General features: G+C 39.4%; 1 protein-coding gene across 3 annotated transcripts in view; it reads left to right on the top strand.

Moving 5' to 3' along the window:
* ipo8 (importin 8) overlaps nucleotides 1–26,059 on the top strand; it is a 134,262-nt gene that overhangs the window by 84,081 nt on the left and 24,122 nt on the right. For all 3 annotated transcript variants that reach the window (XM_063058238.1, XM_063058236.1, XM_063058237.1), the window contains 5 exons: nucleotides 1,800–1,965; nucleotides 3,342–3,502; nucleotides 10,375–10,500; nucleotides 12,364–12,430; nucleotides 16,504–16,629. In XM_063058238.1, coding sequence (XP_062914308.1) covers nucleotides 1,800–1,965; nucleotides 3,342–3,502; nucleotides 10,375–10,500; nucleotides 12,364–12,430; nucleotides 16,504–16,629 — 646 coding nt within the window. The remainder of the gene's footprint in view (nucleotides 1–1,799; nucleotides 1,966–3,341; nucleotides 3,503–10,374; nucleotides 10,501–12,363; nucleotides 12,431–16,503; nucleotides 16,630–26,059) is intronic.

Raw genomic sequence — 26,059 nt, 5'->3', positions numbered from 1 at the left:
TTTAATTAAGTTATTTGTAATTGTCTGAAAAATTACATTTGTAAATACTGTGATCAGTTATTTACAGTGAGATATGATATTTTTCATGCAGGAGGCCTTCTATAAACTTTACCTTGCTGCAGTTAAACTATGCACATATCCCTGACCAGATTAAGTACATATGGCACATTTTTATAATCAGAACTACTCCTTTTATTAAACACTTAACGTGAATTATTGCCATTATTTTTCAAAAATCTTTAACAAGTTAGTGTCTTGCAATGTGAAGAGTGATGTAACTACAGTGGATTGCAGCTAATTTGGCCATTGGTTAATCAGGACAGCCGGTTACTTGAGACAACTCTAAAAGAATAAAGCCTAATTGAGAAATTTGTCAGATTTCCTTTATTTATTTTGGTTAATATGCCATTTAATTGGGACAGGAGACTGTTGCCAAACAGCTTCTAATTTGTGTCAATCTTGCACTCACTGGTGTGGCCATTAGATGCTACAGCATGCTTAGAGCAAACAGTTTTTAAACAATGTCGGTGTGTGTGCTTGTGTTCAAAAAGTAGTGATTTTTGTCACTGAGAGTTGGTGAGAAGTAAGCAGTAAGACAATTCAGAACTGTTTTGCTCAATGCGGTTTCAAACCTTCAAGGTTGGAGATGCCAGAAATGGCCAGGAATGAAAATTGAATTATTTCAGGACTTCAACAAGTCAGGAATTCCAAAAAGTTGAAGGTATGGGTAAGCATCTTGAATGTTACAATGAAAATGAAGATTTGGAGGATGCAATTGACGATAGCATTGTATGAATGCAGTCAGTTATCTGCACTAGATATCTGCACTAATTTTGTTCATGGTGTACACTGGATGAATTCCTCCAAAGATAACTATTAGGAAGTAATAATCAGTTTTATGATACTGTGGTGTTAGAGGTTGTATTGTAATTTGTCCTTTATTTCATTTAGATACATAATTTATTACTTAGTTTGTCTTTTATAATACCTTTTTAACCATTTCCATGAAATTTTGGCTAATTAGGGCAGCTGCTTAATTGGGCCAAAATGTACTGGTCCTGATGTGTCCCAATTCACTGGAGTCCACTGATTTAAAATCCACTATTTTAGGGTGAATTCTTGACAATTTTGTAAGATGTGATGGTTATATAGTAAATGTGTACTTTACCCATCTTCATAATCCATATGTCAATCAGTTTATTGCCTCAAAGTGCAGTGGATATGCCCTATTTTTTTCAATGTAATATTCTAAAGTCTTTGGAAAGATTTATTTCTAAACCTTAACAGTATAAACCTTCATGTGACTTGAAGCAACTTAATCTCTGATAATAGTTTGAGCAATAACAGTTCAGAATCATGTTTAATATCACTGGCATATGCCATGTAACTTGTTGTTCAAATGCTGTAGTAGAATTCAGCTATCTGCCTCTGAATTTTGAAAGTTCTGAAGAGCTGGGAGATGGTTACGAGGACACATTTTATTGAAAGCTTACTTTATATAAGTTCAGGAAGTAGTCTCTGTTGAATTGAAGATGCAATGCTTAATGACCAGTTCTGCAAAACTTCTTTGCAGGAAAGTATTTCACCTTTAACATCCTTGACAGCTGTGGATGAGGAGACTGAATAAAATATATTATGTTTTCTTGGGGTATTCTGGAAAAACACTACCACTTTTATAGACTACCACTATCTTCAAATCCTTTGTTCCAAAATGAGCAAACTACAAGCATTTTTCTTTTAAAATACAATGTATTCATTCTCTAATAAAGCTGATTATTGTTTCTCACTTTGGATTTTAGGCATGTTGGGTTCTTCATTCATTTTGCAAACTGAAGTTCACAAATGACCTCAACTTAAGAAATGCAGTTGAGTTGGTGAAGAAGAGTTTAATTGAAGATAAAGAGATGCCAGTCAAAGTTGAAGCTGCCATAGCTCTTCAGTCATATATAAGTAATCAAGATCATGGTGAGTTTAAGTGAGAACTTTCACTCAAATACTTCCTGTGATTCTTGAATTATTTAATGCCTTTATATGTCGTCTGTCATCTCCTTGACCTTATATTGGATTCCATATAAATCAGACTGCTGCTTTTTTCTTGATGCCAAGTAAAAAAAAGCTTTATAACAACACTGTAACCTGATTAAATTAATTTCCAGTTTCTGTATTTAAAAGTATATTGGAGTCTTATAATTTGGGCAGTGTTGCTATACTGTTGCATCCTGTTCAGAGTCACCTTGATAGAAAGTATGACAGAGTAATCAGACTCAGTGCTGTGGCTGAAGTTTAAAAGGACAGAGGATCCTTATTCCATTCCAACCAGCAAAAAAATGCAAAACACAAGTAACATCAGAGGTACGGGGGTGGTGAGCGGTATGGAGTATAGTGGTTAGCGCCAGTGACCTGGGTTCAATTCTGCTGTTGTGAGGAGCTTGTGTACTACATTTTCCCATAACAATGTGGGTTTCCTCCTGGTGTTTTGGTTTCCTCGCACATTCCAAACACGTGTGGGTTAGTAGATTAATTGGTCATATGGGTGTAATTGGGCAGCATGGGCTCATTGGACTGGAAGGGCTTGTTTCTATGCTGTATTTCTAAATATACATCACATACAAATATAAATACTGTGCTGTCTTTCTGTTGTTTATTCTTACGAGCACTGAGATTGCTGTTTCCTGTAGTGTTGGGCTTGGCAAATCAGTATACAAATGGCATAAGAAGCAAAGTGCCGTCACGGCCTCATGTGGGCCTTTCCATCCACTGATTGGAACATGGCTCTCTCGTCAGAAGGAATTGGGGTAAATATTACAAGACAAACACAGCAATGAAAGAAGCTTGTGGTAAATGGAGGTGGGCAAGGGAACTAAGTAGAAGACTTAACATTGCTGGCCCCCTGTGCTCTCTCTTTCACTTGGGAAGGAGCTACTTGGGCAGATTAATTGTCTCAAAATGTATTGGACATAATCATTTGGAATTGTCCTGTTGGACTGTATAGCTGGCACTGCTTTGAGCTAACTGCTCTGAGTAAGATTAGAATATATTTGTGATAAACACAAGCTAAAAATATAAATTGTGCTTTCTTCTTGAGCTTCCACTTGGTAATGAAATGTAGATTCTCATTCAAGATTGCTGTATTGAGAGTGGGTATGAAATAAATGGTTTACTTGGGGAAGCTCTTCTTGCCCTACATATATTTCTTCCTGCTGGCCTAAGTCTTCAGAAAATTATGCAATCCAGTTGATCTAAATGGAAAAAAGTGCAACAATTTCTGCTTGGAGCAGGGGGTGGGGAAGAAAAAGCCAGCTAGGCATTTTGAAGCTTGCACACTAATATGTATTCCACAGCTAAACAATATATAAAGCCATCAGTTCGACCAGTGATGCAGGAGCTGCTCCATGTGGTCCGCGAAACTGAGAATGATGATCTCACTAATGTCATTCAGAAGATGATATGTGAATACAGTGAGGAGATGACTACAATTGCTGTTGATATGACACAACATTTGGTAAGTATTTACTGGAAACTGGGATTTGTTTGTAACAGTGTGAGTCCAGTGTCTTGATCTTTTCATTGAGCAACTTTGACGCTTTAGGAAAAAAACTATATGACCAAGCAATGGTAGTCTTCACTCTTAGTCTAAAGAGTATGGGTTCCTGTTTTAGTCCTGAAAATTGAACACACAACCCAGGTTGATGTTCCCGGTGAACCACGACTGCACTATGTATGATGCCATATATTAGATGAGTTAAACTGAGGATGTGTTTTTATCCTCTTAGCTAGATATCACAGAAGATATGCAACACAGAAGGAAGCCATTTGTCATAGCTGAAATATTTTAGTCCTTTGTATCCTTTCTGTTCACCACTTTTGATGTCACTCAATCATCTATCTCTCCTTGCAGTTTGAAGCTTTCCTCTCTCTATTAATAATATGGCCAGTTATTTACATCTGCAGGCTTCTTCACCATGTTTGTTACATTTTTTTGATTCAATAATATATACAATGAAAGATAAGAGACGAAGAATGTCTGTTGGAAATCTACTAGTAAAAGTGATCTATTCACAAACGTACTACCATTACATCCGAACAGTGGGTTAATTTGGTACTCAATTTGCCACTCCTTTGATCCTGCATGGTTTTACTTCGTTGACCAGCCCATCATATTAGAGCTTGTTAATAGTAATGCTAAATTCATATAGATTACATCAAGTATGCTACCCTCGTCAGTCATCATTCTGGTTAGTCAAATATTTCCTTCTAATAACTCTGCAGATACTGGAAAACTGAAAGAAATAAAGCAGAAAATGCAGGAAACACTCAGCAAATCAGCAGGCGTCAATGGAAAGATAAATTAATTAATTGATCTGTGCCTTTCTAAATTCAAGAAGTAAATTGGTATGATGAGCTAAAAGTTCCAGAATTGGTTCCAATATTTTTTCCACCATTGAACATAAACCATCTGATCAGCATTCACTTGGTTTCTTCTTCCTCTCTTTTTAAATAATGGTATAGCGTAATCAATCTTCCAATACTTTGGCACACTGTATTTGGGAGGATTGATGAAATGAAAATTACATCCTCCATTTTTTTAAATTCCATTACCCTGGGATATATATTTCACCAATGTCTAATGATCTGTCCATTTTCAAAAATGCTTATTTCTTCATACATACTTTCTTACAATGGTTATCCCATCTAATATTTCATACTCTTTATTTCACTATGGTGTTGGCATTGACCTTTTTTATTCCTTTGTAAACATGTCTTCAAAGTGTTCATTTGGAACATTACTAAAGAAAATGTTTGCCTCTAATAGGTCCAGCTTTTATTTAGTCTCTTATTTGTCTATACATATAAATCTTCGGATTTTCTTTGATTTTAGCTCTTTTTATTCAAGCCCTCATTTAGAGTCATAGAAGTCAAAGAAACCTAGAGCATAGATACAGGCTCGTTGGCCCATCTAGTCTTTGCCAAACCATTTAAGCTGCCTCTTCCTTGCCCCCAGACCACAGCCCTCCATACCCTTTCCATCCATGTACCTATCCAAACTCAAATGTTGAAATTGAAATCACATCCACCACTTTCACTGGCAGCTCATTCCATACTCTCACCACCCTCTTGAGTGAAGAAGCTTCCCCTCATGTTCCCCTTAAACATTTCACATTTCACCCTATACCCATGCCCTCCAGTTGTAGTCTCACTCAACCTCAGTGGAAAAAGCCTGCTTGTATTTAACTCTCTCTACCCCTCATAATTTTGTATACCTCTATTAAGTCTCCCCTCAATCTTTTACGTTCTAGGGCACACCTAATCTCTATTTTAATTTTACCTGTACTTGGCTTTCTGAAGAACTAAACTCTCTGCGTCACATAACACTTCCCTTTGTATTACATTTCCCTTAAAGCACCTTAATGTATAGTGATTGTCTTACCTTCGGGTAGCAATTTCTAGTCAACCTTTGATATTCACTTTTTGACCTGGTAACCTTCCCCTGCATAATGGCCAACAGAGTTCTCCTAAATGTACAGGAACTTAAACATCTGGTAATGGATGTCTCTCACTACTACTGTATTCTTGTTATTGCACGTTAGAAATTTGCTCTCCTATCTCCTTTCAATTACTTTGAAGCCAGCTGTAAACTTCCAGTAGTGTTTACCCTATCTTAATTATTTAGTTTAATGTATTTCTTAATAGTTATGACATATTCCTTATCATTGTTGTTAATGTTTCTTAACCAATTTTGCCACCTCTTCCCACCCTCCTTTTAATCATCTTATCTATTAAGTTGCTGTTAGTCATGTTTAGTTAATGGCTAAATAACATACTTTCAAACAGCGTGCGCATGCTCGCACACACCCCCCCTCCTCACTCACTCACTCACTCACTCACTCACTCACTCACTCACTCACACACACACACACACACACACACACACACACACACACACACACGAACTCATGATTGATGAAAGGTCTCTGCCTGAAATGCCGAATGTTTATTCCTCTACATAGATGCTGGCTGACCTATTGAGTTCCTCCAGTATTTTATGTGTGTTGCTCAGGATTTCCAGCACCTACTGAATCTCTTTGCGTTTATACTTCCAAACATCCATCTAAGCTTTCAAGTTATTTACCTTATTTTGGTTACTCTTTGCAATTGGTATATACCAGGAGTCACAGCCAGGTTTCTGATCTATCATCCAAATTCTGTCACCAGTTTCCTCCCTTCCAGCTTTCTGCTCTTCTCCTTTTTGAATCTATGTTTGACTTCCTATACCTCTCTGATGTTATTTTAAACCTTATCCAAAAACTGTAGCAAATCAGCCACCAAGAATATTGGCTTCAGCAACTCTTGTAGCCTCTACAGATCTCACCTTCTACAGGAATCTAAAACAATTAATCTTGTATGATTTTTCCATCCATGTGGGTTCATCCGTACTATCCTCTTATTTCTATGCTCATTTCTTTGATACATTACTTCTTAAGCTCTTTCCTGAAAATCTTCCTGTAGAATCTAATCTGATTTACTATTTAGTTTATGGATATCAGTATGGATTACAACCTTTGATTGCTTATCTGGGATGACCAGAAAGCAGTCAAAAATATCCTTTTCTCTAGCATCAAGTGGGTAGCATACCATGTTTGAATTGTATTTATGACTGCAGAAACACTTGTCTGCCCCTTAATTATAGAACTTCAAAAAGCTATTCCTCTTTTGGTCTTTCCCTCCCTCTGCTTGCTGTATCAGTATGGTGCTGTGTTTTTAAGACTGCCTGCATTCTCCAGGGAAACAACTTTGCCCTATCGGTATTTAAAATTGAATACCGATTTCTTCACTTTCTTCCTGTTCTTTGTCTGTGTAGCACTCACTCATTTTCTCTAAACCTGCATTCTCTTGAGTTCTAGGGTGATCATCTCCTTAACCATGTTATTTGACCTCATAGACAAGCTGTGGTGATATCAGCTTCAAAACCCAGAGCCTGAGCTCCTTTGTCTGATGACACTTCAACTACCTGTAGTTGTCCAGGACTTGGAAACATTGCAGAGTTCCTACTTGACACAGAATGCAAATTCTTTGCAATTGAGATGCCCAGCCACACATCTTTAGTTATTAGATTAATCCACTGAACTGAAATGAATGGAGGTTAAAAACAAAAACACTCAGTAGTGACCCACCAGCCAGCCATTTCCCGTGGGCTAATGTGAATCAGACAGCCATTCTTTTTTCCTATATACTTTTGTGTGGTGTATCTTATTTTTTTTCCACTCCCTTATTCTTGCTGTTGGCTCTCACTGTATCCTACTCATGTTGCTATTTATCTGTCCCTCTTTTCCTTTGTTCTCACTCTCTGTTTTTGTTCCTTATTGTGTAAGATTAGATCCCATGGCATTATTTTGAAGAAGGAAGTTGTGTCCGGTGTCCTCCTTTACTAAAATAACATTATCTGGTCATTGTGTTTTTGCTATTCATGTGTTCCAAAATATTGCTTTATCATTTAGATTGCTACAGCAGCGTATTTCAATAATATTCCTGGATATAGAGTGCTTAGGATACTCCAAGATCAAAAGGGTGCTCCATAAATGTGTCTTTTATTGCCCATCTGTGGTCATTTTGAACTTTATTGCAACACTTTTTGTCATTAATATCCCATACTCCAAATTAAAATGCACATGGAGCAGATAGTTGAGACTTTCTTCAGTTCTTTCCCGTTTTTGTTTATTTGATTATCTTTCTTATTCTTAAACTTTCCCAACCTCAAATGTTAGCATGTACATCCTTATTCCTGTTTCTTCTGGAATTCCTTCCAAAAAAAAATAATCTCTGATAGATTCAGAATAAAATTAGGAATAAATAAATTATAAACTCTCATGCAGTAGTGCTATAGGGAATGGGACTGACCAGATTGCTCTTCTAGCTGCTATATAGACTCAATAGGATGAATGACCTCTTCTGTACTGTAACAGTTTTGATTCTGTGATCTGATGTCATTGATCAGAATACTTGTCCTAATGGAAAGTAAAGAAGGAAATGTATTAAAGCACTTTGTAGGTGAAACACTCTCTTTAGGTAAGCTAGTATGTTATTAAACATTTTGTAATTCGCAAGATTACAATTTCAGTAAATTAACAACTACTCCTTGATAGGGGTAGCTGGCTGGTGGTGTATGGCATCCACACTGGACTTGGAGGCAAGTGGTCTTGGGTTCAAATCCAGCTGGTTCCTTGCACACTTTCCATCCGTGCTGGGTTGAGCATCGAGCTAGCAACTCAGCCTTGTAAAAACAGACAAAAGTGCTAAAGAAACCACAAGGTTGCCACCCAATACACCACAAGGCGCGGAAAAGAACAACAACATCTTAATCGGGTGGAGCAATGTTTCCTGCACCTCTTCTAATAGTCTCTTTGGACTACATAAGTCTGTAAAAGACTGACATCCTCAGAATACTGTATGCCCTTATATGATAAAGTGGCATCTCAAATAGCCCTGAACAATAATGCACTGATGTGTTATCTAGATTATCCATAAAATTTCTGGGGTTAGGTTTGTGCCCACAAAATTTGGATTCTGAGATGAACGTGCATCTACTAAATCGAGTTGTACAAACTAATTCAGGATTTAAGATGGATAATATATTATCGCAGATATAGGAGATGTGTACATAACTATGGAAATCACTTGCATATTGATTCTCCTTTCAACATAACAGAAATGTTACTTCATCAGAATGATTATCCATTTGTGTGTATTTCTTAGTTTGAATAAACACAACTAGAAAAATGTAAGGCCCACCACGTATCCAGATGTAATGTGTTTGGATTGTTAAGATGTAGCTATGAATTTCTCACGTCATGGTGGCCAACACACAACACCTGAGCTGCTTCTCATGTGGCTTTTACACATTTCAATATTGTGACTCTTTGAATGAGTGAGGCATTTGCACACAGTTCACTTGGAGCAGGGGCTACTGTTTATTCTGAACTGGGACCACCCCACATCATATATATATTAAAAAGAAGAATGAGGGAGAAACATCAACAAAAAGTGAGCTTTGGTTCCACTGAGAAACAGTTTTACAATGCATGAGATTGTTGTATTGACACCACTACATCTGAATTTAAGTGACCTGATCCCTGTGGAACTTTTGAGGGCAGCAAAGCACTTAAGATGTCACTTTACTGGTTACCCAACTGGCAGCTTGAATACAGTTATCTTCAGGCACTTTTCTCATAAAATGCTCAGACTCTGAAAGATGATCTGTTGGAGACCCATATAAAATTCAAACCCTCCTTTGCATATGGTATCAATCCAATTAGCAATTCACACTACCATTTAATAATTCCTGAAGACATCCCTCAGATCTTTGACCACTTTTTAATCCACATTTAAATGAGGTGAAATTGCTTCATTCCTGAAAAGCTTTCAATAAACATAGTCACGACAATTTATATTTCTTTCAGGGTTTTAGTCAAAGTCAAGTTATTGTCATATAAGCGCAGTGGAAAAACTTAGTTGCAGCAGCATCACAGACACGTAGCATTATAAAACAGCACTCATAGGAAGCCAATAAATTGAACATACATAATAAACAATTCTGTACAAGAAAGTACACGATTATGACAAGAAAGATTCATTTTAGTGCAAAATGATCTGTGGTCATAGGTTTGTTAAAGTATAGTGATTGGGGTTGTACCAATTGGTTCAAGAGGAGAATGAATGCTTGAAGAGAAATAGCTGTTCTTGAAACTAGTGGTGTGAGACTTCAGGCTTCTGTACCTCCTGCTCATTGATAGCTGTGAGTAGATGGCATGGCCTTGATAGGGGTTGGAAGAGATCTTTGATACATTTTGCCTTCTTGTGTCAGCACAACCTGTAGATACTACCAGTGGTGAGGAGGGGTGTGCTGTGATGTTTTGTGGTGGATCCACAACTTCCAGCAGTTTCTTATGTTCCCATGCAAGGTAGTAAATGCAAGACCATGGTTAGAAAATCATTGATACCAGATCAAAAGAGATATTAGAATAGGCACCAAAGGTTTATTAATGAGGTTGCTTTTAGAGAGCTGTGGAAGGGGGAGGGGAGGTATATACGTGTCAGTATATCTCCCCCCCACTGTGGTTAGAGCAATGGGTTAAAGGCAGCATCTGTGTTCAGCTCAGGCTTTATTGAGAACCCTCATTCCTGAATTTGTATTAATTAGTTTAAGGTATTCCTCCTGCCCTTTGGCATTATTCTTGCTATATTTAATATATAAAATACACTGAAATAAGCGTTCTTTTAAATCTTTATTAAATAGCATGGGTGCTTGCATGTTTCCAAACAAATTGATCAGAGTAAATTTGTAAATGTTAAAACAAGGCTTGTTATTTTCCTTCCCAGGCAATGACATTCAGCAAAGTCCTTCAGAGTGATGCTTATGAAGAAGTTGAGGACAAAACTGTAATGGCAATGGGCATCCTGAACACGATAGACACCATTTTGACTGTAGTGGAAGATCACAAGGAGGTCAGTGACTTCACGAGGAATTTTCTTTAAGAGCATGTAATCTTGAGAAGTTTAGCTTCATCACATTGGCCAAACAAAAGCCCACGCACCAAAACACGTTTTCAATATCCTTCCAACAACGGAAGCATATCTGGGGCACATTTGTTTAGAAGGGTAAGTTGAAAAGAATCACTGGTAGTGTAGCTGGGGTTGATGCTTGTTTAGAAGGGACAGGACATTTTGCAGGACAAACTTTAGTGAACTGGGAGTGGAAGTATGCTGCTTGGGAATGGGGAATTAGAATATAGAACACAGGAAACCTACAGCACAATATAGGCCCTTCGGCCCACAATGCTGTGCCGAACATATACTTACTTTGGAAATTACCTAGGGTTATCCATAGCCCTCTATTTTTCTAAGCTCCATGTATCTATCCAGGAGTCTCTTAAAAGACCCTATTGTAACTGTGTCCACCACCATCGCCAGCAGCCCATTCCATGCACTCACCACTCTCTGCGTAAAAAAAAAAACAACTTACCCCTGACATCCCCTCTGTACCTATTAAGAGAAACAAAGGACATATCAGGGGAAGTTCAAAAGCTTCAGGAGCTGGAAATCTGAAATAAAAACAGGAACTTCTGGAGATAACATGCAGGCAGCATCTATAAAATGAGAAAAATGGGAATTAATATTTTAGGTCAAATGTCCTTCAAACCAATTCAAAAAGTACTGAAGTGGGTGATTTGAAATGACACTCAGAACATATGTTGAAATTCAGAGTGAGAATAAATGTAAAGGTGTAGGTATTAACCACCTTTAAAACAGTGTCACTGACTGGAAGGAAATAATCAAGCTCAGAGGCCTGATTGTTTCCATCAAAATAATGTCAATCTCAGTGACATATTGGATGCTCATTGATAGATAGTGCCATTTCACAGCTGGTTCTGAGTTTTTTCCGTGCAAAAATACTTACGGCTGTTCCATAGAAAGATAAAATGAATCTACCAATTTGTCTCCAAAACAAAAGCACAATTGGGTTCACTTACAGGACTTTGCTTTTCTCTGCAGCAGATATCTTTCTGCTGTCAGTTCCCTTTGATATGTTTACTCAGGCTTTATGCTACTGAGTTTAAAGATGCAAAGGCACTTTTTCATTTTTTTTTCCCTGCCCAGCCTCCATTCCCCACCCCTCCTCAACCTTCCCAACTACACATTACAGAGAGGCCAGAATGTGACCTAGTATCTAGCCTGCTTTCTAGCATTTTGTGATAAAAGTGAATGAACCAGAGATTATTTTATAAAATAGAAAGAGGAAAATTTTCAAGAGAAGTGTTTTTTGTTGACTAATGAACTTTGATATTGATTGTACCTGATTCTTAATATGCATTCAGTTAATGCACTGAGGAACTTGACTTTATAAGCTAGTCTATATGATTGACTTTGTATTTCTTTTTTCTAGAGTAGGTTATATGGTCGGCACAACATTGTGGGCCGAAGGGCCTGTAATGTGCTGTAGATTTCTATGTATCTCTATCAGTCCTCATTGATAAATTTCTAGCTGTTTAATAATTTTAACAAACACATGCTGCAGGAGATTTTGTTAATTAGTTGATTATGCAAACTGTTTTTGTGTTACAACTCAGGTGCTACATACATCCTAATTGATGGAGGAGGCTTTTATTCTCTTAAAGAACTTAAGGATTCATAATAAAACAAGTTGCATTATTTGGGAAATTTCATTTCTATCTTTGAAGAGTTTGACTTGATTTGGATCTTTAAACTTCTGGCAGCAATATTGAGTAAATAGCACTGTTGTTTGCTCACCTGTTTAGGTACCAGAGTAACACTAAGCATTTTTCCCTCCATTTCCTCCCCATTCTCTAGATTACACAGCAGCTCGAGGGGATCTGTTTGCAGGTCATTGGACTAGTACTTCAGAAACATGTAATAGGTACAGTGTAAACTCTGTTTTCACTCTTTTACAGATGAAATCAAAATAAGGCCTTGGCAAAGCTGTACAAGTGTTTGTAATTCTCAGCCTGTGAACATGAATAGAATATTTAAAAGGGAACTTTCATACATATAGTGACGTTCATAAATAACTCTATATCTACATTCGATATCCAATGAATTGGCTCTGCAAAGTCTGGTCATTGTTGTAAGAGAAGAAACAGCAAAAGTCAGTTTGCACACAGCATACTTACACAAATGGCATTGAGATAAATGATTAAGGATTATCAGGAAATCTGTTTTTACTGTAGTGTTTATTTCAGGACTGCACAAATGAATATATTTTCCTATAGAGAAATGTGAGAACTATTTCCTCATTGTTTCATATCTCTCTGGAAATTCTTATTTATTCATGTCTTAAGTTGCAGACATCATTGGTAGGGTCACCGTTTACTTTTCATCATGATAAGTCATTGCAAAAATTGTAATTATCCACTTTCTTAAACTGCTACTTCCTGTGGGAAAGATGCTTCTTAAATTCTGTTCGGTAGGGCGTAAGGATTTAGACCCATTAGTGGATGCTTGATTTTCTCTGTTTTACTGAAGGGATTGGACATCTTCAACCTCTCACTGCTGCTGTCTGGGGTGTCTCCTCCTTCAAAAGGTCAGATTTCAAACCAGGGCCAAAGAAGAGCAGGGTGAGCTGCAACACTCATACATACCGCAATGAAGTGCCTAGAGAGTTTGGTTATAGTTAGAATTCACTCCAATCTGAGCAAGGACCTGGAACCTGCTGCAATTTCTCTTTCACCATAATAGGCATGGAGTGGACACAATCTCAATGGTTCTCCAATCTGATTTGGAGCACTTAGACAACAACAAGACACGTCAGGCTACTATTTATCATTTGTAGCTCAGCATTCAACACTCTCATTTCCTCAGCACTTAACGACCTAACTCAAAAACCTGTACCTCCCTCTGTGACTTCCTTATTGGGAGACTACAGTCAGTGCAGACAAGTAGTAACATCTCCTCATCACTAACTATCAATATAGGTGGACCTCAAGGATACTCACTACTCTACTTTCTCTTCTCTTATGACTGTGCGACTAAGCATAACTGAAAGCACGATCTATAAATTCACTGATAAACACCACTGTTGTTGGTAAAATCTCAGATGGCAATGAGGAGTAAGATAAATCATTTGGTTGAGTAATATCACAAAATTACCTTGCACTCAATGTCAGCACTGTGGACTTCGGGAAGGGAAAGTCGGGAGAACACATACCAGTATCCATTAACAGCTTGATCCATGAGCTGCTTCAAGACCCTGGGTGTCAACATCTAGGAAATCTATCCTGGGGCCAAAACATCGATGCAATTGTGAAGAAGGCAAACCATCATTAGGAGTTTTTTAAATGTCACTAACGACTTCTACAAATTTCCATATATGTACAGTGGAGAACATTCTAATGGTATCATTACAGCTTGATACGGAGGCTCCAATGCACTGAATCACAAGAGGTTGCAATGGCTTGCAGACTCCACCATGGGCATAGCCCTCTCCATCATCAAGGTCGTCATGAGGAGGCAGTGTCTGGAGAAGGCGGCATCCGTTATTAAGGGTTCTCACCTTCCAGGATAGGCCCTCTTCTTGTTACCTTTGGGGAATAGGCATAGGAGCCTGAAGACCCTTGCACAATGATTTAGGAACAGTTTCTTCCTCTTCAAAGCTCATAGTTCAAAGTAAATTTATCAAAATATGTATACCATGTACAACCATGAGATTCATTTTCTTGCAGACACTTGCAAGAAAACAAAGAAATACAATAGAATCGACAAAGCACCACACATAACAAAAATTGACAAACATGCAATATGCAAAACAGGACAAATCGTACAGATAATTAAAAAATAAATTAATAATACAATGAACATGTGCTGTAGAGTCCCCGAAAGTGAGTCAGTTCAACGTTGAGGCGAGTGAAGCCAGTCCAGCAGCCCGATAGCTGCAGGGCAATAACTGATCCCGAAACTGGCAGCATGGGACCCAAGACACTTGCAGCTTCCATCAGAGTTAGCACTGAGAAGAGAGGGAGATAGGTCAAATGGAGGCAGACAGGACAGGCTCAGGTGGCTGGCACAGGGCAGTAGGGCTGAATACCAGTTCATTTTCTACTTTCAGGCCTTAACGCTCTAATCTGGCTTGAAATCCATCCCAGCCATCTCACCCACTCTTCTGGTGATGGCTGAACTTTGTCTGCTTGAAGGTGTTGTAACTGTATTCCTGAGAGCCAAGTTTGCTGAGTCCTTCAAGAGATCCTAAAATCATTAGTTCATTTAGATTGTTGTAAAGTATGCTTCTTAAAGGGAAATTACAAGCTGCAGCTTGCAGCGATCATAGTTCAAAAAAAGTATATCTAGTAGTTTTGTGAGTTGCTTGCAAAATGTCACCATATATCCCCTTCGCCATTATATTTCTGGATTGTCCATGAACCCATTAACACTACCTTATTATTCCTTTTTGCACTATTTACTTCAATGGTTCCATCTAATATCAAAGAATGTATATAGCATACAACCTGAAATTCTTCTCTTTGCAGACATTCATGAAACAGGAAAAAAAACCCCAAAGAATAAATGTCAGAAAAACGTTAGAATCCTAAAGGCCCCCATCCCCTCCTACACATATGCAGCAGCAAAGTATTAACCTCCCCCCCTCACCTTGTCTAGCAGGAAGCATCAATGCCCACCATCCACCAAGCCAGCAATAGCAAGCCCCCAGAGAGTCTGTGATCTGAACTCCCAACAAAAAACTACAGTCCGTATACAGTCCAGCACTTTGACATGCCACAGGCTCTTTCTCACTAACAAGTGACAAAGAGATGTCACCCTTTCCACGGCAAGAGGGAGACCAACAGATTGCTGAATGAATATTTTCCAAAAACTATCTCAGTGACAAATCTCAACGATGTATTTTGTGGAGTTTTGCTTCTTCTTTGTGCATTGCTCCATGTTACTCATGGAGGTCAGTTCAGGTGCCATTTCCTGCCATGCATACCTCACAGTTGGTCTCTTGGCTCCCTGATCCAAAGAATCACTTACTCTGTGTTGATGTCTTGCGTTAAAATTTCTGATTCACATCCTGTGAAATGAAGGGTTCACTGCCTTCCCTTTCTCTCTCTTGGGGTATTTTCCACAGAATTCCCTACTGCACTGGTCCTAGGTCTTATTAAGAGCTGAGGTCTTGTTGAGAATACAATTGTGTGTTAAATGCCAGCAAGTGTCTTAAATTCCTTTGCAAGTATTTAGGGGGAAAAAATGTCATGATATTTTGTAATTGGATTGTGATTGGAAAGTATATGGTGTTTAGACAATGACTAAAGTACGGTATATGGTGCTGTTTTAATGCTGAAACTTGGAAACAAATTAGCTTTTAGACCATTCTCTTTTAATTTGTTATTGATTGCCCAGAACTTGAGGCAAAATAAAGTAACGTGTCTTAATGACTATCATTTGCTGGCTCTGACATCCATCACCATGAAGTGCTTCAAGAGGCTGGTGATGGCATTCTTCAACTCCAGCCTCCCTTCGACTCTTTGCAATTTGTCTACCACCTTAATAGGTCCATGGTGGATGCCATTTCTCTGGCCCTACACACTGGAATATTGGGATAACAAAAGCACCTGTGCTAAACTCCTATTTATCGAGACATTAACTCTCTAATGATTTGTGCTTCCTGGTATTATACTGAAGATTCAACTCAAATTTTGTTCTGAGTAAAATGAAGGTGATACCACAACCTCAACTAGTAATATTAACATTGACCTTTTCAGTTTACCTGCAACTATTCTACAAAAGCTTTCTGATTCAGTGACACATTATTAAGTGATTGTTAGGCTGCTTATTAATTTTCATTTTTATATTCCTATATTGGTAGTATGAAACCATCCAAAATTTTGTTGTAATTTCACTTTGTTGTTAAATTATTTTCATTAATAGGTACCTGTACATTACATTTTCCTCTGTATGATGTTTGTTAAGACATAATGTCTGCTTTTTTTTCTGTTCCAGAATTCTATGAAGAGGTTTTGTCTCTAGCATACAGTTTAACGTGCCAAGTAATCTCTCCTAATATGTGGCAACTTCTAGGTGTTCTTTATGAAGTTCTTCAGCAAGACTGCTTTGAGTACTTTACAGGTATTGCCAGTTATTCCTTTGTCTTTTTAAAAAAGGTGACGCATTGCAATGAAAAACATGACTGTAAACATAATTTGAAGACATCCAATACAATTGAATCCTGATAATAGCAAATTCACTCTCAAAGTGACGTAATGCTTCCACTTAGACCATAAGACATAGCAGCAGAATTAGAGCATTCGGCCCATCGAGCCTACTCTGCCATTTCATCATGGTTGATCCATTTCCCTCACGAGCCCTTTCTCTGCCTTCTCCTGTAACCTTTCATGCCATAATTAATCAAGAACCTATCAGCCTTCACCCTGGCGTCCACAGCTGACTGTGGCAACAAATTCCATAGATACGTTGCCCTCTGGCTAAAGAAATTCCTCTTCATTTCCATTTGAAATAGACACCTTATAATCAAAGACTGTGCCCTCTGGTCCAAGCCTCCTCTGCTATAGGAAACATCCTCTTCACATCCACTCTAGATAGACCTTTCAATGTTCAATAGGTTTCAATGAGATCCCCCATTGTTCTTTTAATTTCCAGTAAGTACAGGCCCAGATCCATCAAGGGTAATCCTATGATAACCCTTTCATTCCTGGAATAATTTTCGTGAATCTCAATTGAACCCTCTCCAATGTCAGTACATCCTTCCTTAGATAAGGGGCCCAAAACTGTTCATAATACTTCAAGTGAGGCTTCATCAGTGCATTATAAAGCCTCAGCTTTATATAATTGTTTCTTTTTCTTTTCTAGTCCTCTCAAAATGAATGCTAACGTTGTACTTGCCTTCCTCACCATTGACTCAACCTGCAAGTTAACCTTTAGGAAATCCTGCACAGGGAATCCCAAGTCCTTTGCACTTTGGATTTTTGAATTTTCTCCCTATTTAGTAAATATTCTATCCTCTTATTCTTTCTACCACAAACTTCCACCTGCCACTTCTTTGCCCATTCTCCCAATCTTTCCAAGTCCTTTTGCAGCCGCCTTGCATCCTTAACACTACCTCCCTCTCCACCTATCTTCGTATTGTCCGCAAACTTGACCACAAAGCCATCAATTCTATCATCCAAATCATTCATATATAACGTTAAAAGAAGCGGTCCCAACAATGACCCCTGTGGGACACCACTAGTGACCGACAGCCACTCACATAATCCAAGTTTTATAGTCAGCAATACCAATACTAACTTTTTATTCCTGATTATTTACAGTACTGTGCAAAAGTCTTGGGCACATATTAATTGCTAGAATGCCTAAGACTTTTGCACCAATTTTATGTACTGCTGCCGCAAAACAAAACAAGTTTTATGACATATATCAGTGATGATAAACCTAATTCTGGTATGGGTCTCAGAGTGAGAGTGGAAAGGAGGCAAGGAGAGGGGAACCATGGTTGGGAAAAGGGGAAGGAAGAGGAGAGGAGCAGGAAGCACCAGAATGACATTCTGTAGTGATCAATAAACCAATTGTTTGGAATCAACTGACCTTGCCTGGTGTCTCAGGGCTGAGTGTGTCTGCACCCGCGCTACCCCCTACCCTTGGCACTCACTCTCTGCCACCTGTTCTACACCCTTCCTGCAATAATCCATGCTCCTTATTCCCAATACCCTTTGCTCCCGCCAGATTTACAAACTTGCTATCCACTCCACGTTCACACATACAGTACTGTGCAAAGGTCTTGGGCATCCTAGCTATATATATGTGCCTAAGACTTGTGCACAGTACTGTCATTAACTGACTTTAAATTACTCTTCTGCATGCTGAGATTTGTGTTTTTCTCTAGATTATTAGTCCAGGCCTGTAGTCCAGTAACATAATCATTTTATATATATATAAAAAACCCATCAGATATGCTTAAATATATATTTCAATAATTTGTATCATTTGTAAGAGACTGCAGACAGTTATTGAGAATGAAATATCATTCTGAATGAAATATCTATCATATCTGATAGGTTTTTTATATATATAGAATGATTATGTTACTGGACTACAGGCCTGGACTAATAATCTAGAGAAAAACACAAATCTCAGCATGCAGAAGAGTAATTTAAAGTCAGTTAATGACAGTACTGTGCACAAGTCTTAGGCACATATATATAGCTAGGATGCCCAAGACCTTTGCACAGTACTGTATGTGTGAACGTGGAGTGGATAGCAAGTTTGTAGATCTGGCGGGAGCAAAGGGTATTGGGAATAAGGAGCATGGATTACTGCAGGAAGGGTGTGGAACAGGTGGCAGAGAGCGAGTGCCAAGGGTAGGGGGTAGTGCGGGTGCAGACACACTCAGCCCTGAGACACCAGGCAAGGTCAGTTGATTCCAAACAATTGGTTTATTGATCACTACAGAATGTCACTCTGGTGCTTCCTGCTCCTCTCCTCTTCCTTCCCCTTTTCCCAACCATGGTTCCCCTCTCCTTGCCTTCTTTCCACTCTCACGAATGTATACATTTCCAGATAACCTGAAAAGAGCATCATGATTATGGTGGTTAGCTAAAATATTAAACTAGTGTTGAACAATTGGAAAAATTGTGTTTGTCAGCTAAAAGGAAATGTACCATTGGACCGAAAGCTAAAGCAAGTAAAATCTTCAGAGAGTAGAAGTATAGCCAGGTGATCAGACTTCCCGAAGTGAGGGTGTGGAATAGCACAGTAGGCATTCTTGATAGTGGTGTAGCAATGGCGCAGTGTATTGCTTCCTCAAGTATTGCAAATGATCTGTTGATGGTAGTTGCTTAGTGATTTTTTTCAGACTGGCCTGGCTAACATTTCCCAAAACAATGGTGAAGGCGTTAGGATGCACTGTTTCTTGCATGTTGATCCCATTGTTCAGATTATCTAAAGCCTGATTGATATTGGCCTGAGGTGGAATGTATACCACTACCAAAATGACCTCTGAGGACTCCCGTGGTAGGTAAAAAGGACGGCACTTAACTGCTAGATATTCCATGTCTGGTGAGCAGAATTGGGACAGCACTGATATATTTGTCCACCAAGAAGAGTTGATCATGAGGCATACTCCACCACTGCTGCTTTTGAGAGACTCTATAGATCTGTCCTGACGGTGTGTAGTAAACCCGTCAATCTGAATTGCTGCATCCGGTATGGAAGGGATTAACCTGGATTCCGTGAAACTAGGGACACAGCACCCAGCACCCTAGCTCTGAGATCATTGATTTTATTCATCAGAAACTGCACATTTGCCAGCAAGATGGTTGGTATAGGACGTTTAAAACCTTGTTTCCTTAAACGCAATTGATGATATGTCAGAATTTTTTCAAAGTAATTCACTATTTTTTCCTATCTTACTAGAAGATAAAAATGTATTAAAATGCACTGAAATGACTTTGGAAATGCACGATTAATATGGCATTATTTAATCTCTTTCAGCACATTCAAAATAGATTGCAAAGAATGAAGGTATGTTATGTAGGACTAGGTGTTACTATCCCTTATTTGCACTCCTGAGACATGCTGCCTAGACTCTGTGGGGTGGCCAAGTGAGTGGTGGCATCTTCTGGGTTATTAAGTGGGTGCCGTCTTTCCTCAGTGTTTCGCTGATAGGCCCACGACACCTCCAGAGGGTTCAGCAGTGAATCCCGGCATCCCAGGCTCACCCCCTAGATGCCCTTCACTCACGAGGGGGCCCAGATGGAATCCTTTCCCTTCATCCAGAGCCATTGACTACCCTTTTCAGCAGCTCTGGAGAGGTCTTTGACTGCTTGTCAGTGTGTCTTCCCTTGAACTCCCAACTCCCGGAGTAGCCTTGATGTTGATGTGGCTACAAATCCTTTGCAGTCTCCTTCGACCGGTCGGACCCTTGCTTTCCAGCCTCGTTGTTGCGCATCAGCTCCAAGCTCAGCATACCTCAGCTTCTTGCGCTCGTAGGCCTCCTCCACTGCATCCTCCCAAGGCACTGTAAGCTCGATGATGTAAACGAGATGGAGTGAGGCCGACCATAGCACAAGGTCTGCTCTGAGGTTGGTGTCCGTGATTTCAGTTGGGAAGCAGAGCCTCTGGCCTAAGTCTGCCACCATCTTCCAATCACGTGCCCCGCCTAGCCGCCCGGTGTTTCATAGTCATAGTCATACTTTATTGATCCCGGGGGAAATTGATTAATTTCCAATGGTTTGGTCTCAATGTGTCGAGTCTGGCTTGACCCTCACCTTCCCGGACAAATGCTGCTAACGGCCAGCGGGATGAAGGGGGAGGAAGAGCACTGACGCTCATCCGCCAACTTTCCAGCACTGCTGCAAGACACCGTAGCACCTGGTTGTGCTGCCAGGTGAATCGGCCTTGAGTAAGGCTGGTCTTGCAGCCCACCAGAATGTGTTTTAGTGTAGCTGAAGTTGGGCAGCGAGAGCATACCTTTTCATACCATTGGCTGAGATTCATGGAAGATGGCAAGACATTGTAGGCAGCCCTGATGGTGAAGCTCGCTCTGAATGTCCCCGTCTCCCACAGCTTCTTCCAGGAGACCTTTCTTTTCTCCACTCCCTCCCATCTCATCCATTGCCCTTGCCTTGCCTGAGCGGTGGCCTTTGCGCACCTTACCGACGTATCTCCTGCGTCACGAGCCTGTGTCTCTGAGACGGAGCAGCCTTGTTCCAGGCTGGTGTACTGTCCCCAAGGCCAAGACCGTTCCCCCCCTTGCTGCACTCGCCCCACGATGTCCCTGTGCTCGAGTGCTGCCTTTGCTTGCTCGGCTGCTTCTGATGGAGTCCATTTCCTCCCAGTATCCAGGATGTGGGCAGCTTGTGCTACAGATGGATCACTCGCCTCTGTTAACATCATCTCCATGTCTTACTTTGGCACACTTGTACTCCTCTGAAAGACTGGAAATTAGTAGCTCTAGGACTTCTTTGCTGTAGAGCCCTATGCTGCTGAGGCACCTGGGAAGGCCAAGCCACTTCCTTACATATGAGCTGAAACGTCTCTCCAGCTTTTCCACCTTCGAGACTGGAACTTCATACAGGGTTAGTGGCCGCATGTAGCGTGGAAGGAGCCCAAATTGCATACACCAGAGCTTCAACATTTATTGTTATGTTATACAAAATGCAGCAGACAATTTTGTGAACATCAGTCTTTCACAAATAGTAATTTAACAACAAGTATATAATTTGTGTCTTTAGCAAACAATAAATCTTGCTGAATGCCCTGTCTTTAGTTCCTTATCAATAAACTGAGGAAAAGCAAACGTTGAAAATTTTAAATATTGCAGTTGTATTTACCTGCATACTCCATTAGAATTTTATGTTCCGGGGGGACTTCCGGGTCATCAAGGGAATGGCGGCGTAAGGAAAAGGTCTCTCGACAAAAAAGAAGGTAAACTGCCCCAAAATCGAATTTAGACAAATACTTAATATTGCATAACTATATTAATAAAAGGGGCAAGGATGATGTCTAAGAACAAGAATAAAAAGTCCGCTTCGAAGGCTGATAAACATAAAGAGATGCAGCAAGGCGAAGGGCCTAGCTCTCCCACGGCAAGCCAGGACGGAGATAATGAGGGGGAATCGGTGACACTGTCTTTGATTCTCGGAGAGATTCGCGAGTTCCGACAAGATAACAGCAAACAGCTGGAAGATATTAAAGGAGAAATATTAAAAACTAACTCGCGGATAGATGAAGCCGAAGCGAGGATTGTTGGAATTGAAGAGAAGCTACAAAATGCCGAGGAAGTGATAGCAGAAATGCTGAAGCTACAAGACCAACTCCAGTGGAAACTAATAGATCAAGAAGGCCGCTCGAGAAGGGAAAATGTGAGGATCTACGGAGTTCCCGAAGGAACCGAAGGTAAACCCGGATTGATGATTCCCTTCGTGGAGAAGCTGCTTAGAGAGAACCTTGATATACCGGCCGCAAAAGACCTACAGATAGAAAGGGCTCACCGCGCAGTGGCACCACAGCCTCCGGCAGGCGCCCAGCCCAGATCGATTCTGATCAGATTTCTCAGTTACAGAACGAAGGAAGAGGTGCTTAAAAGAGCATGGCAAAAGAAAGGGTTCATGTGGAACAACTGTAAAATCAGTTTAGACCACGACTACGCACCGGGGATTCTTGCCAGACGGAAGGAATATACGGAAACACGGAGAGTCCTGAAGGAAAACAACATCAGATTCCAGACCCTGTATCCAGCTCGGCTGAGAGTCTTTTACGACGAAGGGACAAAAACTTACGCTACGGTGGAGGAGGTAACGTCGGACCTGGCGGACCGGGGACTACCTATTAAAGTTATCACCCAACCGGAGTCGCTACTGGAGAGGATTCGGCAGAAGTCGTGGCAGTTAGTGGGGCGAGGACGCTCCACTCGAACCAGAGTGTCAAACTACAAGGAAAAGCTGCAAATATTCAGACGTGAATGTACAGAGAATAAGATTAATTAAGAGAAATGACTGAAAAGAGTAAATCGGACTTAAAAGTAAAATGAAAACTGGTAATTGAAAATAATCTAGGCGGAATAACTTGAATGATAGCAATATGGTCGAGACATAAATAGGAGAAAATTCTCTATGATTATTCAAACTGCTGAGGGCCCTCTAACACAGGGTGAAGATAGAGGTTATCCCTCTGAACTGAGGCGGGTCGGTGCTCAGGCCTCACTGTGGGAAGTTGGGGAAAATTTTCAAATGTTATACGTTCAGAAATGTCTAGGGTGTGGTTATATGTCTTGGTTTACTGTTGAGAAGGGATTGCTTACTGTTTGGTTAGAAAAGGAGAGTGCTTTTTTTCTACTAGAGAAAAATGCAAACTGAATTGGTAAAAATAATTTCCTATAATGTTAATGGGGTTTTGAATCCAATTAAAAGAAATAAGATTATGTCTAAATTGAAAAAAGAGAGGGCACAAATAGCTTTCCTCCAGGAAACACATATGAGCCAATCTGAACATGGAAAATTAAAAAGAATGGGCTATAAGCATGTATTTTATTCATCATATAAATTGAGTCACAAAAGAGGGGTAGCTACTTTAATATCAAGTACTCTTAATTATGAACATATTTCAGAGACTAGAGACAAAGAAGGACGGTTTGTAAAAATCACAGGAAGAATAGAAGGTACAGAAATAACATTGCTGAATGTTTATGCTCCTCCAAGTAGTGAATGGTCATTTTATAGACACATTTTTGACCTAATGGTCAGTTCTCGAGGGGTAGTAATTTGTGGAGGGGATTTTAATATTAGATTAAATCCTATATTAGATTCTTCAAGAATAGTTACTCAGAATAAACCTCTGACTCGGAAAGTGAATTCATTGATGGAGGAGTTGGGAATTATAGATGTCTGGAGGGAATTACACCCTACTAGTAAAGATTATACATATTACTCTTTTCCCTCATTCAGCCTATTCAAGGATAGACTATTTCTTTATCTTTAATACAGATAGACTCAGGATAAAAAACTGTAATATTGCAACAATTGATCTGTCGGATCATAGCCCAGTCTCTATGTCTCTAATCCTGGAAAGGAAAATGAGGAAAACACTATGGAGGCTAAACTCACATATACTTAATAACCCAAAAGTAATGGAGAGATTAAGGGGAGAAATCAAAGAATATCTAGACAATGACACGGGAGAAACATCACCAGTGATTTTATGGGATACATTGAAAGCTGTACTGAGAGGGAAAATTATTTCCATTACTACTCACATGAAAAAAATCAATGCACAAAAATTAGCAGACCTTCAAGGAAAATTAAAACAACTTCAAGTTGGAGATAGCAACAAAAGTAATTCAAATCGAAAACAGGAAATTAGGAAATTGCAAAGTGAAATTGATGATATTTATACGTTGGAAACTCAAAGAAATTTTCTTTACCTGAGACAAAAGAATTATGAAGTAGGAGGTAAATCAGCTAGATTATTAGCATATAAATTACGAAAACAACAAGCAGACAATACAATTCATAAAATAAAGAATCCAAAGACAAAGCTTGTGGAGAGTACAATAGGGAAAATTCAACAGAGTTTTGAAACGTATTATCGAGAGCTGTACTCCCAACCCCGGGCCCCCAATGAGCCCTATATAGACAGTGTATTGAATTTTTTAGATCTACCTAAACTTACAGATTTACAAAATGAAAGTTTATTAGAACCAGTAACTGTCAAAGAACTGAACGTGGCCATCTCTAGGTTAAAGGCTGGAAAGTCCTTCTGATGGGTTTACCTCAGAGTGGTACAAGTCCCTGAAGACACAGTTAGCCCCATTACTACTTAACACCTTTAATTGGATCTTGCAGAGAGGAGAAACTCCACCTTCCTGGAGAGAAGCGATTATTTCAGTTATTCCTAAAGAGGGTAAAGATAAACTAGAATGTGGCAATTATCGGCCAATTAGTGTTCTTAATTTAGATTACAAACTATTTACATCTATATTAGCGCGTAGATTGGAAAAGCTTTTATCTGGCCTAATCCATTTAGACCAGACTGGATTTATTCAACAAAGACAAACACAGGACAACATAAGGAGAACTCTGCACATATTAGAACAGGTTAATAAGAACGAGACAGAGACAATGGTAGTAGGATTGGACGCTGAGAAAGCTTTTGATTCGGTTAGTTGGGCATTCCTATACAGAGTGTTAGGAAGATTCGGCTTTCAAGAAAGGTTTATTAAAGTAATTCAGACTCTGTATGACAGCCCAACAGCCCGAATTAAGATAAATGGGGACCTCTCTGACTCCCTCATTTTAGAGAGAGGCACTAGACAGGGATGCCCAATTTCTCCTCTCCTTTTTGCGCTATATATTGAACCACTTGCCCAACTAATAAGACAGAGCGAAATCGTAAAAGGTATCAAGGTGGCAGGGATTGAACAGAAAGTGGCGTTATTCGCAGATGATGTTTTGGTCTATCTGAGTGAACCAGAAAAATCATTTATAGGATTGTTTACACTGTTGGATGACTTTGGGAAAATATCAGGTTATAAAATAAATGTAAAGAAAACGCAGGTTATGTCCCTAAATTATACACCATCCAAAAAATTGCAGGATACATACGATCTTAAGTGGGAAGCTAAATCATTAAAATATTTAGGAATAACCCTGCCGAAGGATCTTTCAACACTGTCACAGGTAAATTATGGGCCATTAATCTCAGAGATAAAAGCAGATATGCATAGATGGAATCTTATCCCCTTTTTAAGTTTAAATTCAAGGATAAATACTATAAAAATGAATATTCTTCCTCGGTTATTATATCTTTTCCGTACTTTACCAGTGGAGGTGGATGATAATCAATTCAGGGAATGGGACAAATGGATTTCCCGCTTCATTTGGCAAGGAAGGAAACCTAGAATTCGATATAACACTTTACAGTTAGGGAAGGAAAGAGGAGGTATGGTTCTTCCTTGCCTGAGAAATTATTTTTATGCCTCACAGATAACCCCTCTGTTATATTGGTGTAATAGGGAATATAAGGCTAGATGGAAGGAAATAGAATT

This window comes from Mobula hypostoma, chromosome 9, assembly GCF_963921235.1.
Source record: "Mobula hypostoma chromosome 9, sMobHyp1.1, whole genome shotgun sequence".
Lineage (NCBI taxonomy): Eukaryota > Metazoa > Chordata > Chondrichthyes > Myliobatiformes > Myliobatidae > Mobula > Mobula hypostoma.
The sequence above is the reverse complement of the archived record's forward strand: the minus strand, read 5'-3'. Positions and strand labels throughout refer to the sequence as shown.